This window comes from Mauremys mutica, chromosome 2, assembly GCF_020497125.1.
Source record: "Mauremys mutica isolate MM-2020 ecotype Southern chromosome 2, ASM2049712v1, whole genome shotgun sequence".
Classification (NCBI taxonomy): domain Eukaryota; kingdom Metazoa; phylum Chordata; order Testudines; family Geoemydidae; genus Mauremys; species Mauremys mutica.
The window spans coordinates 198,807,806-198,820,508 of NC_059073.1; the positions used below are offsets into that span (position 1 = coordinate 198,807,806).

A 12,703-nucleotide genomic window follows, 5' to 3' on the forward strand; every position below is an offset into this window, starting at 1 on the left:
TAAGAATGGCCATACTGGGTCAGACCAAAGGTCCATCCATCCCAGTATCCTGTCTACCGACAGTGGCCAATGCCAAGTGCCCCAGAGGGAGTGAACCTAACAGGTAATGATCAAGTGATCTATCTCCTGCCATCCATCTCCACCCTCTGACAAACAAAGGCTAGGGACACCATTCCTTAGGTATCCTGGCTAATAGCCATTAATGGACTTAATCTCCATGAATGTATCTGTTTCCTATAGACTGGCTCCATGGGGTCCCTCACAAACTGGAGACAGTTACTGTGGGTTTGTCTTTAGTATAGCTTATGTACATACGCCACGAACTGAGTATTTGAGCTTGTTCCAGAATCTGGGATGAGCCTATGTTGTGAAAACTGAAATGCTCAAAATAGCACATGCATGTGAAAAAGTGTTTTTCATTTATAAAGGGGGTGGGGGCCTCAGCGGTTTGCTATGTGAAAGGAATCACCAGTACAAAAGTTTGAGAAGTAGTGAATTCACCCCTCTGGAGCCTCGGGGAATGCAGGGGAGGGAGGTCTCCCTTGGTAGGGTTGGAAAGGAGGTAGGTGGTGTAGAATATTCCTCTTCTCATGTGATCCCTCCCCCATGGCTCTCTTGGCTCTATCAATGTTAATCTAAAGTGGCTAATTTTAAATGAAGCTACCCTCCCCTAACATGAGCTTCCCTATGGCACTGAAATTAAATGTAGACTATAATTTGGCATTTGAGATGTGAAAGGGATGGTAGCCCTAAGGGAAAAGATAACAGCTTGGCTCTTTGTGTTAAATAGCTGTCTGCAAGCCTCAAACTGCTGAAAGAGCTTTAGGGTAGGGAAGGCTATGCCTCCCCAAACAGCCTGGCCCTGCCCCCTATCTGACCCTCACCCACTTCCTGCCCCCAGACTTGTCCCCTGAGCGCCCCCCGAAACTCCCCCAGCCACCACCCCGGGACCCCACACCCCCATGAACCCCCCCTGCTCCCTGTCCCCCCAACCCCTATTCACCACCCCCCGCCAAGTCCTGACAGACCCCCGGAATGCCCACGATCCAACCCCCTGTTCCCCATCCCCTGACCGCCCCCCCTCCGAACCTCTGCCCCCTCCCTGTCCCCTGACTGTCCCTGGGACTCCCTGCCCTTTATTCAACCCCCCCAGGTCCCCTGCCATGCTGCTTACCCCTGCCACCCCCTGTCTCCCGGAGCCTCAGCACGCCCCGTCCAGGAGCGACCCTGGACAGCGCTGCAGCGACCTTACCATGTGGCTCTGAGTGGGAGGAGCTCAGGACCCGCCTGAGCCATGCCGCTTTAGCTCTGTCCATGGGGGGCGGGGCTGGGGGCTCTGACATTCTCGTCGGGGCCCCTGCAGGGCCCAGGGGCGGCTCTGGGTAGCATCAACTGATATTTTATTATCTCAGTAAAACTTAGCTACGAAGGTTAGATTCTGCTGTCTGATGCCATTGTAAATTGGGAGTGACTCCACTGATGCCAATGAAGTTATTCCTGATTTAGCAAGGTGCTGAGCACTGGCGCCTTTCCCACAAAGCATGTAAGCCTATCCTTAACTTTGCTTAACTGTGCTTTTCTGGATCAGGGCCAGAGTGTTCAGTGCCTTGCAGAATTGATGCCTTACTGCAGGGTAACTGAGAGTTGAATTTGGCTCTAATACATTGGTGAGGAAAAGCTCAGAAACTCCCTTCTGGCCTCTCCATCCCACAAATTTTGCTTAATGATGAGAGTTGAAACTGATGTCTCGTGAGAGGCTCTACCTATGTGTTCTTTATCTGGAGTTTTCTTCTTATTGTCAATCTTGGTTTAGCAAATATGTATTTTAATTCGTTTTTTTTCTGTCTTTCAGTAACAAAAGTCATCTGTGCCCAGCAGTGTTCAGGCCGATGCAGAGGAAGGGTGCCCAGTGACTGTTGTCATAACCAGTGTGCCGCTGGGTGTACAGGGCCTCGCGAGAGTGACTGCCTGGTAATACTACAGCAACATGTTTAAAGTTCAACAGCAGCAGCCAAGCTTTGGGCTGAATGCACTGTAAATTTTTTTTAATCTTAGGACCCTTGAAAGTGATACAATCACAAAATATCTTATTAAAATATGTACGGGACAGATTCTCCACCGGTGTAAATCAGTATAGCTCCACTTCAGCGTAGCTGTGCCAGTCTACACCAGCTGATGACCTGGCCCATGTATTTCTTACACTTGGCAACAACACCGTAGAATTTTAAAACAAAGAATGTAAAAAATGAAACTTACTTTTCATAATTTTTAATACCCTTTTTGCATTTCATTTAGTTTAGACCATGAGGATAGATTATGCAATTTCCTTTTTCTGTCTTTCATTTACTAGAACAACTCTGCTACGGTTCACAGCGCTCATAGGGTTGGAATCCAGAAAAACCTGTTTACATTAGTTGTTGGCTTTTTTTTTTTAAACTGTTGCAATGTTTCCATTGATTTGTTTTGTGAACCTGTCCCCCTTTTAAAACACGTGATTCTATTTAGTTTGGGCTTAACACTAAATTAAGTGGAATTCAAGCAACTTCTGTGGAAACGGTCCAGTTTACCTTTGTTTGTTTGGATATATTTGTGTGTCCATTAAAGATGTAAACAAATCACATTAATTATGTTCTTATTGATTCATGGAAGGGAACGTTAATTCTCAGAAAACCTAGGGAAGAACCAAGGGAGGAAGAAAGATTGTCAACTTGAATGTAGAATTAGCTTTGTAGAAATGACTTGCACTTCATAAATGCCCATTAAATTACTCATCACCTGTAGCCAAGCCTAATGGCATTACTTTAATATTTAACTGTCTAGGTCAGTAATTGACTGCAGGGACTTTATTTCATTAATATTATTAAAAAGTTACCAGTAAAGAAAACAGCCATTTATCTTGATCTGGTTTCTGATTTCTTAGCTCTGTTGTTGCTATCCAATACATGCAGGCAGAACCCTGTTTCTAGGTGGAACCCATGGGCACTCCATACAAGTAGAAGGGTCCACCTCTCAAGGATCTGGTCCGGTGTTGGAGCCTGAGTTTGTAAGGACTTTGTAATGTAGAAGTTATTTGCATGAGTCCATGAAGATTAAGAACCCCCGTACTCTATTTTTGTAAATGTCAGACAAGATTGCCCTTTGCCCTTGGACTCTTTCACCTCAATAGCACAAGAGCCCAATCCTGGAAAGTTCTCTGTGCCTCAATTAGTGCTAAAACCTGCTAGATCTGGCAGTAGTAGCCTTATAAAACAGGAATTATACATTTATTGTATCTTCCTTTTTGCTGTAAAAATAAACAGTCATTTACTTTGCACCATTGTCACATTGTTCAATGGCAGGCATGCCGCAAGTTTCGCGATGAAGCAATGTGCAAGGATACTTGTCCACCGTTAGTGCTGTACAACCCGACCACCTATCAGATGGATGTCAACCCAGATGGAAAATACAGCTTTGGAGCCACTTGCGTGAAAGAATGTCCACGTAAGCTCACTTAAGCCTGCAATCTGGTCAGACCAGGGAAAATAGAGGGTCAAGGAGGTGGCGGGCAGAGGTTGATATTGGTTCTCTCCCACCCAGTTTAGGCCCCCTCAACTTAGTGCCCCCCTTTAGGTCAAGGAATTTCTTCACTCTCCTCAGCTGCTTTTGCTATGGAAACCAGTCGCAGAAAATCAGAAATGAGATGTAGCTGATAAAATACAAACAGCTTAAAATTTTTGTATCCATTATTTTTACTGGTTTTTCAGGGTTGTTTTTCTTTTAATTTTGAAGATTTTAGCTTAGTCTTTACTGGTGAATGCCAAAAAGAAACACTTTATAAAATCCATCAAGCTCTTATAAGACCTGATCACGCTCCCATTGAAGTCAGTGGCAAAAGTCCAACTGACTCCAATGGCACAGGGGCAAGCCCATAAATAAAGCGTTATAAAGCCCATAAATAAAGGTTCTTAGTGGGGTCTTACAGAAATCTACTGTTTTTAACACCTATGGTATCACATCACAAAGCATATGGGTTCTTTTTAGCTCCTGTATGCGTTGCCGTGTGTATGTCTGTTGTGTTTTTTTTTTCCTCTCTATTCCCTGTCCGTGGTCTTTTAAGAACATTTATTTAAAGGTAGAGAAGGACCCGAGTCACAGAATTAGGACCTGTATCTGAAAGTCACCATAGCCTATTATAAAGATGGTGTTGTATTATAAAGACTGAGGATGGGGTTGGGAATCGGGAGGTGTTGAGCTCTACTCCTGCTTACACTAGTGATTCGCTATTTGGCTTTAAGAAAGGCCAACTTTCTATCTCAACTAATATGATGATAATAATAGTAATCCATCACAGCCCTCCAGGATATTGTGAGGATTAATTTGTTCATGTCTGTAATTTGGTTTGTTAGTACTTTGAACGTAGCAAGCTCTAAGTACCCTAATATTGTGTGTTTTAATTCATCCCTTTTCTATTCAAAACTTAAAAGGCACTTCAGCATTTTGTATCAATTAAATGCCTGTTTACAGCATAAATACAAATCCCAAAGCATCTCTCCTTTGTTTCATTGTCCACATTGCATTTCCCTTCCTGTCTTTGCAGATAACTATGTGGTGACAGACCACGGCTCGTGTGTTCGCTCCTGTAATATCGATACCTATGAAGTGGAAGAAAACGGTGTTCGGAAATGTAAAAAATGTGACGGGCCGTGTAGCAAAGGTACGGAAAGTGCGGCAAGATATTAATATTTTTAGTGTTAGGAGAATTTACTTGACAAAGCAGCCAACCAAATGGGACCCTAATCCTAATTGGAGCCTCAAGGTGCTACTGCAATATAAATATCGAATAATAATATGGAGGCCTAAGCAAGTAGTTTAGCAGGGAAATTAATGCTCCAGAGCATGTACTCAAGCTGGCTCACTCAGCGAGTGCAGAAAGTAAATGCTGCCTCTTGCACAGTTTTGCCTAGTTTGTCTTCCCACCTCCATGCCTAACTAAGCTACATTTTAGGGCCTTGCAATATGAGGGGCTCTAAAAAAGAAAAAAAAAACTGACTCCATTTCAAAATTTATCAGAATCTGTTGATAAATAAAGGAGAATCTCTCTAAATATAGACATTTTCATTCAAATGTGACACATCTGGCTACACAAATACCCTTACCCCACCCTTAAGTAATTGTTCATTATTGAGAGGGTTGAAGAAAAAAACAATTGCACGTATCAAATTAGTGTTTCTACGAGTAAGTCTTACCAGTATCCTAAGGCAGCGGTTCTCAACTGGGGGTCTGTTGCCCCCGGGGGTCCGTGAGCCCTTTCAAGGGGGCTGCAGGGCCCTGCGTCTGAAGCCCCAATCTCCAGTGCCTCCCCCATGGGAGGCGGCTGAAGTTGGGAGGCATGGGGCTGAAGCCCCAATCCCCGGCACCCCCTACAGGGCTGAAGCCCTGAGCCCATGGGCAGAGTTGAGGACATGGAGGGCATTGCCCCCCCCGCATTCCCAAACTGCAGCACAAGAGCACAACAGTCCCTCCCAGGTGCAGCTCCACACCTCCCCTCCACAATCTCCTCTCCCCATCCATTGGCCAGGTCAGAGGCAGGAAGCCAGAGCCAGGCAATGTGGGGCAGCTGCTGCTCTGGCTGGTGCCATGGAGCAGGCAGCCGCAGCGTTCCCTCCCCTCCTGCTGGTGTCCCAGGTTGAAGCTGCTCCTCAGTACCCAGCCCCCTTTGCTCCCGCAGAGGCAGCCATAAGAGCCCCCTGGGTGGGGAGACTCGGCTCCATGACTGGCAAAGCCCTCTGGGAACAGGGACCACAGGGGAGTCCTCCTAGCACACAGCCCTTATACCTCTCTCCCTACACCCTGAGCTACACCGTCCCTGCATCCTGAGCTACCCCCTGCCTGCAGACAGCTCCAGCTACCCTCCTCCCTGCACCCTGAGCTACTCCTTGCCAACACATAGCCCCCAGCTACCACTCTCCCTGCACCCTGAGCTACTCCCTGCCTGCACACAACCCCCTTCCTGCAATCTAAAGTGTTTTCAAATTTTTTGAGCTAAGCCCTAACTTTGAGTTATAAGTTTGCTTGCATTCCCCCCTCCCAACCCAGACAGGCGACGTGGCCTGCTGAGGTGAGTCGGGGTGGAGGTTGCGTTCCCTCTCTGGACCCCACTTTGCAGAGCTGGCTCGAGCCCCACTGACCTCTGCTTCCCCCAAATAGAAGTCAACCTCTGCCTATGCCCAAGGCCCCTGCCCTGAGGTTCCCCTGCCCCTGCTGGGCCCTGGCATTTTTATAGCATGGTCAAAAGGTGCCTCAGAGAGAAAAACATTAAGAACCCCTGTCCTAAAGCAGCGTTTTGTTGGCGAGCTACTACTGGTAAAATTCTGACCATGCCTTCATATTTAAATAAATAATCTTATTGTGATAAAATCAGGGAAAAATGTGAGGTCTGAGACAGCAGTGTCACGAAGCAATCCTGCCAAGCTCATACTTGTATGGGACTCGTCCTAGGAGAGATGTCATGTATAGTGTCCCCCTTGGCTGGTAATAGCCAGAAGGCCACCATCTTTTCTTTATGGTCCGGCACACTCAGTCATTTAGTGCCTTCGCTCCTGTTTTTCTTCATTTTCTTAAATGTTAGTGTGTTCTTTCTTCGTTTGATCTGTACGTACGTACAATTGTGTATTTTAGTGTGCACACCGCGTTCTGCTTCATGCGCTATCCGTGCTTCACGTGATTGAGTTTGCAGATGATCGTCTTATGGACTTGGGTTAAGTGGATCTTGAAGAGGATAAATTTGTGTTGGCTTCCCTCCGTCAGTTTCGGGAACCTTCATAGTAAATATCAGAGTGCGCTGACAAAAGGATAAATAGAGGGTTTTGAGAGAAGTGAAGGAAGATATACATATACACCTCTACCAGGGTGGGTGCAAGGATGTTTCACGCCCTAGGCGAAACTTCCACCTTGCCCCCGCCCCCCCCCCCAAGCCCTGTGGCAGCTCTCCGCCCCCTCCCCACCTCACCTCTGCTCCGCCTCCTCTCTGAGCACACCATCACAGCTCCACTTCTCCTGCCTCCCAGGCTTGCGGCACCAATCAGCTGAGCGGGGCAGCGTGCTCAGGGGAGGAAGCGGAGCAGAGGTGAGATGGGGCGGGGAGCAGTTCCCCTGACTTGCTGCAGGCGGCCCTCCCCGTGCCCCCCTGCCCCAGGCCCCTCCGCCTAAATGCTGCCGACAACCGTGGCGGCCAATGATCTGGCCGCCGTAGGACCCGAAACGCCGCCCCCCAAATGCTAGTGCCCTAGGCGACCGCCTAGGTCGCCTAATGGATTGCACTGGCCCTGACCTCTACCCTGATATAACACAGTCCTCAGGAGCCAAAAAATCTTACCATGTTATAGGTGAAACCGCATTATATCGAACTTGCTTTGATCCGCCGGATTGGGCAGCCCTGCCCTCCAAGAGCGCTGCTTTACTGCGTTATATCCGAATTAGTGTTATATCGGGTCGTGTTATATCGGGGTAGAGGTGTATATCAAAATATTCTGAGTACTTGGTGAGCAAGTTATTTCAAACTATGTGCATATATGATTTATAGGCTATTAAAGCCTATAATATTCATTATATTTGTTTGAATATAGACTAGCTTTTCTCACTTTCTCAATGCCTATCTAGAGATTACCAGTGTTTTTTTCTGGTAAATTCTTTTTCTCTTTCACATATATAGCAGTGTGTCCGAGGAGTTCACTCAAGATTAATTAATGGTCCTGGGGGAGACAGAGGATAGAGAAGCAAACACTAAGAGAGATGTCTGCCTAGAAAATGCTGCAAGAAAAGCTATCTGCCCTAAGCAGTCTGTGCATCGAAAGTCCCAAACTCCGTAGCTTATCATTTAAGGACATCATCAATGAGTTTGCTCTCCAAAAATCACAAAAGAAAATGTTTTAAATGTCAGTGTTAAAATTAATATAATGTACAAACAGACATACTGCAGGTTGTACTGCTTCCTTAAGTAAGCTGGTCTGTGTAACTGTAACTGCTTTTGTGTTGCTGTAGATATAAACTTTTCATATCTACTAATTAAGAAATCATAGACAACAATAAATTAATTTGAAACTATTTTGTAATGCAGACAGGCATATTGCAAGGCGTGGTTTAGTTAGATTATTATTCTATTTTTACAACTTCACCTTTGTATATATGCAAATATGAAGCTTTCATGTTTATATCTTCAATGTCCTTTCTGTGAAAATAATAATAATTAAAAAATTATTGTATGGGGCCTCTTACACTTGACATAGCTTAGAGCCTCAGAATGTCGGAATCCGGCCCTGGGAGTAACACAGAAATGGCTGTGTTTGGAGAAGTGCATGTGTGTGCATGCACCTTTATGAGCTTACACTAGATCCTGGGCTGCACAAATAATGGAGCAGCAGCCATCTTATATTAAAAAAAAAACAACAACAACAGAGGTGAGACCTATCTTGGGAGCAGATTATCCCACATCTGCCTATTGCAATGTTCTTGTACCTTCTTCTGACACATCTGGCACTTGCCTCTGTCAGAGAGAGGAGGCTGGACTAGATGGACTGTGGGTCTCATCCAGTATGGCAGTGTCTATGTCCCTAAACCTCTTGCACTTGAGTAAAACTAGGGGCCCTACTCATATCCTAGTGTTGCAAGTAGCATGTCCAGCAACTGCAACATCATATGTATCATCATAAATGTCTGTTCACCACCACCTTCACTCCTTAGTTCAGACTGCTTTGTGGTTTGTGCAGGGTTTATTAGGATCACGTCCAGATCTTCTATGTGCTTATGTGGCAATATTACTCATTCACATCACAGCCTTGACTTTCCCCCTGCTGAAGATACACATACATGCTTGCATCTCTTCTCACCTTGACTATGTCCAAGCTCTATGGCCTCCACAAACCCTAGTTCTCGGGGCCCATCATGTACAGAATGTAGCTGCCTGCCCTTTCCTACCAAGCAGCACATCTACATTCTCCCCATCCCTACACAGCCCTATTGGTTCCCCATCCATTTCCCGCTCCTCTTAATACACTTGCTGCTATCTATCTCATAGATCTTGTGTGTCTCTCTCCTCCCAGCTCATTTTCTTGGTCTCTTCCCATAATCCTGCCACTTGGTGCAAAAGGCTTTTACACCTGCAGCTACTGCCGTGTATCTCTCCCCTTCATTCACTCTGTGGACCTGATTCTCCTCTCACACCAGTGTGAATGAGGAGAAACTCCATTAAAATCAAAGGAAATATCCTTATGGGAAACTAGTATAAGTGAGATGAGAATCTGGTGTACTCTAAAGGATTAATCTGCTTGCTTGCATAGATATTTCTTTTCTTATAAGTTTAAGTATTTGATTTATTGTAATAGGTTTGTAGATTTATATTGAAATTAAGTTTGGCTGTAATGCAAGGGACCTACAGGCCAAAACCTGTATGTTAAGCTAAGGCAAAGTTAGCATATCTATATTAAGACCTTTTACCCAGTTAGCAAAGTTGACCTACACATTGAGACCTATTACCTACATAGATAAGGACCTACGCATATGTCTAAGACCTTTTATCTAGACCAATAGACAATGGAAGAATGCATAGGGTTTTTTTCAATTTTGTACCCACGTGTCATCAATACACACAAACGTACTAGCCTGTGGGGTAAGTGTACCCTAACATTTCTGTGGGTGAGGAATGAAATTTGGGCATAGGAGTAAGGATTTCCGCTACTTGTGCCCTATAAAAGAGGTGACCCACCTCACTAGCATATGCTATCTATCCACAATGACTACTAACTATTAGTAGGCCATACTCATTTTCTTTTCAAACTTTAAGTTTCAAGGGGACTAGGCTAGGCTTGATTTCTCTAACTTTTTGTTCTTAGTTTTGTTTATTAGGTTTTAATTAAGTTTGTTAGTTAAGTAAACTCTAAGTTAGCTTTGATAGCTCTTAGCATTAGCTTCCTCTGCACCTCTCACTCAAGAGTTGAGAAACCTGAACCACCAGAGGCAAGGTCTTGTGTCTTTCATCATCAGGTTATCGAGAAGGGGTGTGAGTATATTAGCCAAAGCTTTGTAGCATACAATACCATATTAGCATATGTATCTCTTGAATAACAGTAATACAATTGTAACTTTGTAACTCTGATTATTTTACCATTTAATTACTATTTCATTGATGTTAATAAAAAGTCTTTACGGCTACATCTGTCTCGGTGTGAGCTTCCTATCACACCCCCGAGGGTCCTTGTAAAGTCTGCGGAGCCTGATTCGGGACAAGAACTTTTATATTCTGATCAAACAGATTGGCGAGTCTAAAACCCGCACTATCCAAATTAATATTATTAACACACCCTAGATCAGGCTACACTGGCCCTCGGACCCTTTTAAAAAAAACTCACCTGAAAACAATCTTTTCACCCTTGCTTATAACTGTTAATTTCTCTTCCCTCTGGTTTTGGCGTTAATACTGAATTATTTTTTTTCTATTTATTTAACATACAAGTCCAGAGCAGTGTAAAGGGGCCTTATTGTGCATTAGTCTAAGTTACCCAGTACCTATGCACTCATGTTTTCTCAGATTATTACCATGTCTTGCCAGCTTTCTCACCCTGGGTATTTCTGTAATTAATTTTATGGCTACAGATCTAGAGCTAAAACAGCTACAATAGAATAATGTCACATTGATGTTTATTTTCTTAAATTCATTAATTCCTAAAATCCCTAAGAAACCTGCAGCTTTTGTGCTTTCATTTTAACAGTCTGCAATGGGATTGGAATAGGTGAACTGAAAGGGATTCTCTCCATAAATGCTACAAATATTGACTCTTTCAAAAATTGTACCAAGATCAATGGGGATGTCAGCATTCTGCCAGTAGCATTTCTAGGGTAAGTCATCAGCAGATTCGTATGTGGTTGGGGAAGAGGGGTCATGGTTGGTCTTTTACCAGAAGCAGCCGTTAAAGTTGATGTGTTCTTTTTCAAATTGCATGATCTGTTTGATTTTTAGTGATGCCTTCACCAACACGCAACCACTGGACCCAAAGAAACTGGATATCTTCAAAACAGTAAAAGAAATATCAGGTAGCGATATGTTTGGCTTAAAATTTTGTCTGATCTTGTAGTCCCAGAAAACATAAACAAAAGGGGGAAAGGAATAAGAACAGCTTTTGTTAAGAAAGACACAAGAAACTAAATCATCTGAGTTAGTGTCGGTATAAATCCAGAGTAACACCTTTCAACTGCAGTCAGTGGAGTTACTCTGGATTTACACTCATGTAACTAGGGTGACCAGATGTCCCAATTTTATAGGGACAGTACTGATTTTTGGGTCTTTTTCTTATATAGGTTCCTATTACTCCCACCCCATGTCCCGATTTTTCACATTTGCTGTCTGGTCACCCTACATGTAACTCAGATCAGAATCTGGTCTAAGGTGTATGGTTTTACCAGCCCATCCCTTTTGCTGAATTATCAGACATATTAAAGAGCAAAACCAGAACACTTTCAGACACCCAAGAAGTATGATGAAGCAGAGGCACAGTAAATGGCCTGCATTTCTGCATGTCTGCATTTCTATTGGTGGAAAACTTTTCAAAGGTTCTTTGGGAAATTGTATTCCGTTGCTTCCATCACACATCTGAATGCCTTTTCCTTGGATCCATTCACCGAATGCTCTCTGTGGCAGCACAGATGGCCAGCCTGGGCCTGATTTTGATCTCACACCAACAAAAAACGGGAGTACTTCTGTTGGAGTCAAAGGACTTCACAGCATTATAAAAGCAGTGTAAAATCTGAACTGGACCCAGGGTCTCCCCTTTTTCTCTCTCATTTTAAATATGTCCAGTTACTTTAAGTATAGTTGTCACTACATTTAGAAAACTTTTATATAAGACTGTTCTCCAAATTCTTTCCCCATTGAATGTCCAAGCGGGGAAATCAATGTCTTTAGCAGTTAAACTCTGCTGTGCTTTTCCCCACTCACTTTTTTCCATTTCCTAAATGCTTCCATGCTAGAAAGCTCCAGTGATGGCCTCATGTTTCAATGAAATCTGGGGACACTCTACTGCAGCATTTCCTGATAAGAGCAGAAACTCCTGTGGTCTCTCAAGTGCTGCAGGATGTACAACTCAATAACACACTAGACTTGTACAATGTTAAGCCCTCTTGGTGGCCTGAAAGTAAACTGTTTACAAAGCAGCGTTAAAAATATCTGCAGACTCCCTAAAATGTAATTCTTCATTTTGCAAGTCTCATAAAGATGTGAAGAAGATAAAAGTGCCTTCCCCAGCTCAACAGGAATTCACAATAAAAATCCCATTTTCAAGCTGCTGAGGTTTTGGGGTTTTTTTGTTTTTTTTAATTCCTGTTTCAGGATTTTTGTTGATTCAAGACTGGCCTGCAAATGCCACAGATCTCTCTGCTTTTGAAAATCTGGAGATTATACGAGGCAGAACAAAGCAACAGTAAGTAAACCATGTGCCAGAAAGAGGGTGAGATAAAGTGTGTTTACAGCCAGGTTTGTCTAAATAATAAAAGGTTTTGTAAAACTTGGGCCAAATTCTCTGATGGTGTAAATTTGTGTTGTCCTGTTGAAATCGATGGAACTGCACCATTTTATACCAGTTTTATACCAATTTGGCCCCGTGTGTCCAAGTGACTGTGTCAAGACATTGTCCCTATTTATATCTGAGAGGAAGGATGGATTTGGGATTGGAGTGCT

At 43.8% G+C, this 12,703-nt stretch overlaps 1 protein-coding gene across 1 annotated transcript in view; it reads left to right on the forward strand.

Annotated features, from left to right (window-relative positions):
* EGFR (epidermal growth factor receptor) overlaps positions 1-12,703 on the forward strand; it is a 260,822-nt gene that overhangs the window by 183,881 nt on the left and 64,238 nt on the right. The window contains exons 6-11 of the mRNA XM_045005882.1: positions 1,853-1,971; positions 3,339-3,480; positions 4,577-4,693; positions 10,743-10,869; positions 10,991-11,064; positions 12,356-12,446. Of these exons, the coding sequence (XP_044861817.1) occupies positions 1,853-1,971; positions 3,339-3,480; positions 4,577-4,693; positions 10,743-10,869; positions 10,991-11,064; positions 12,356-12,446 (670 nt within the window). The remainder of the gene's footprint in view (positions 1-1,852; positions 1,972-3,338; positions 3,481-4,576; positions 4,694-10,742; positions 10,870-10,990; positions 11,065-12,355; positions 12,447-12,703) is intronic.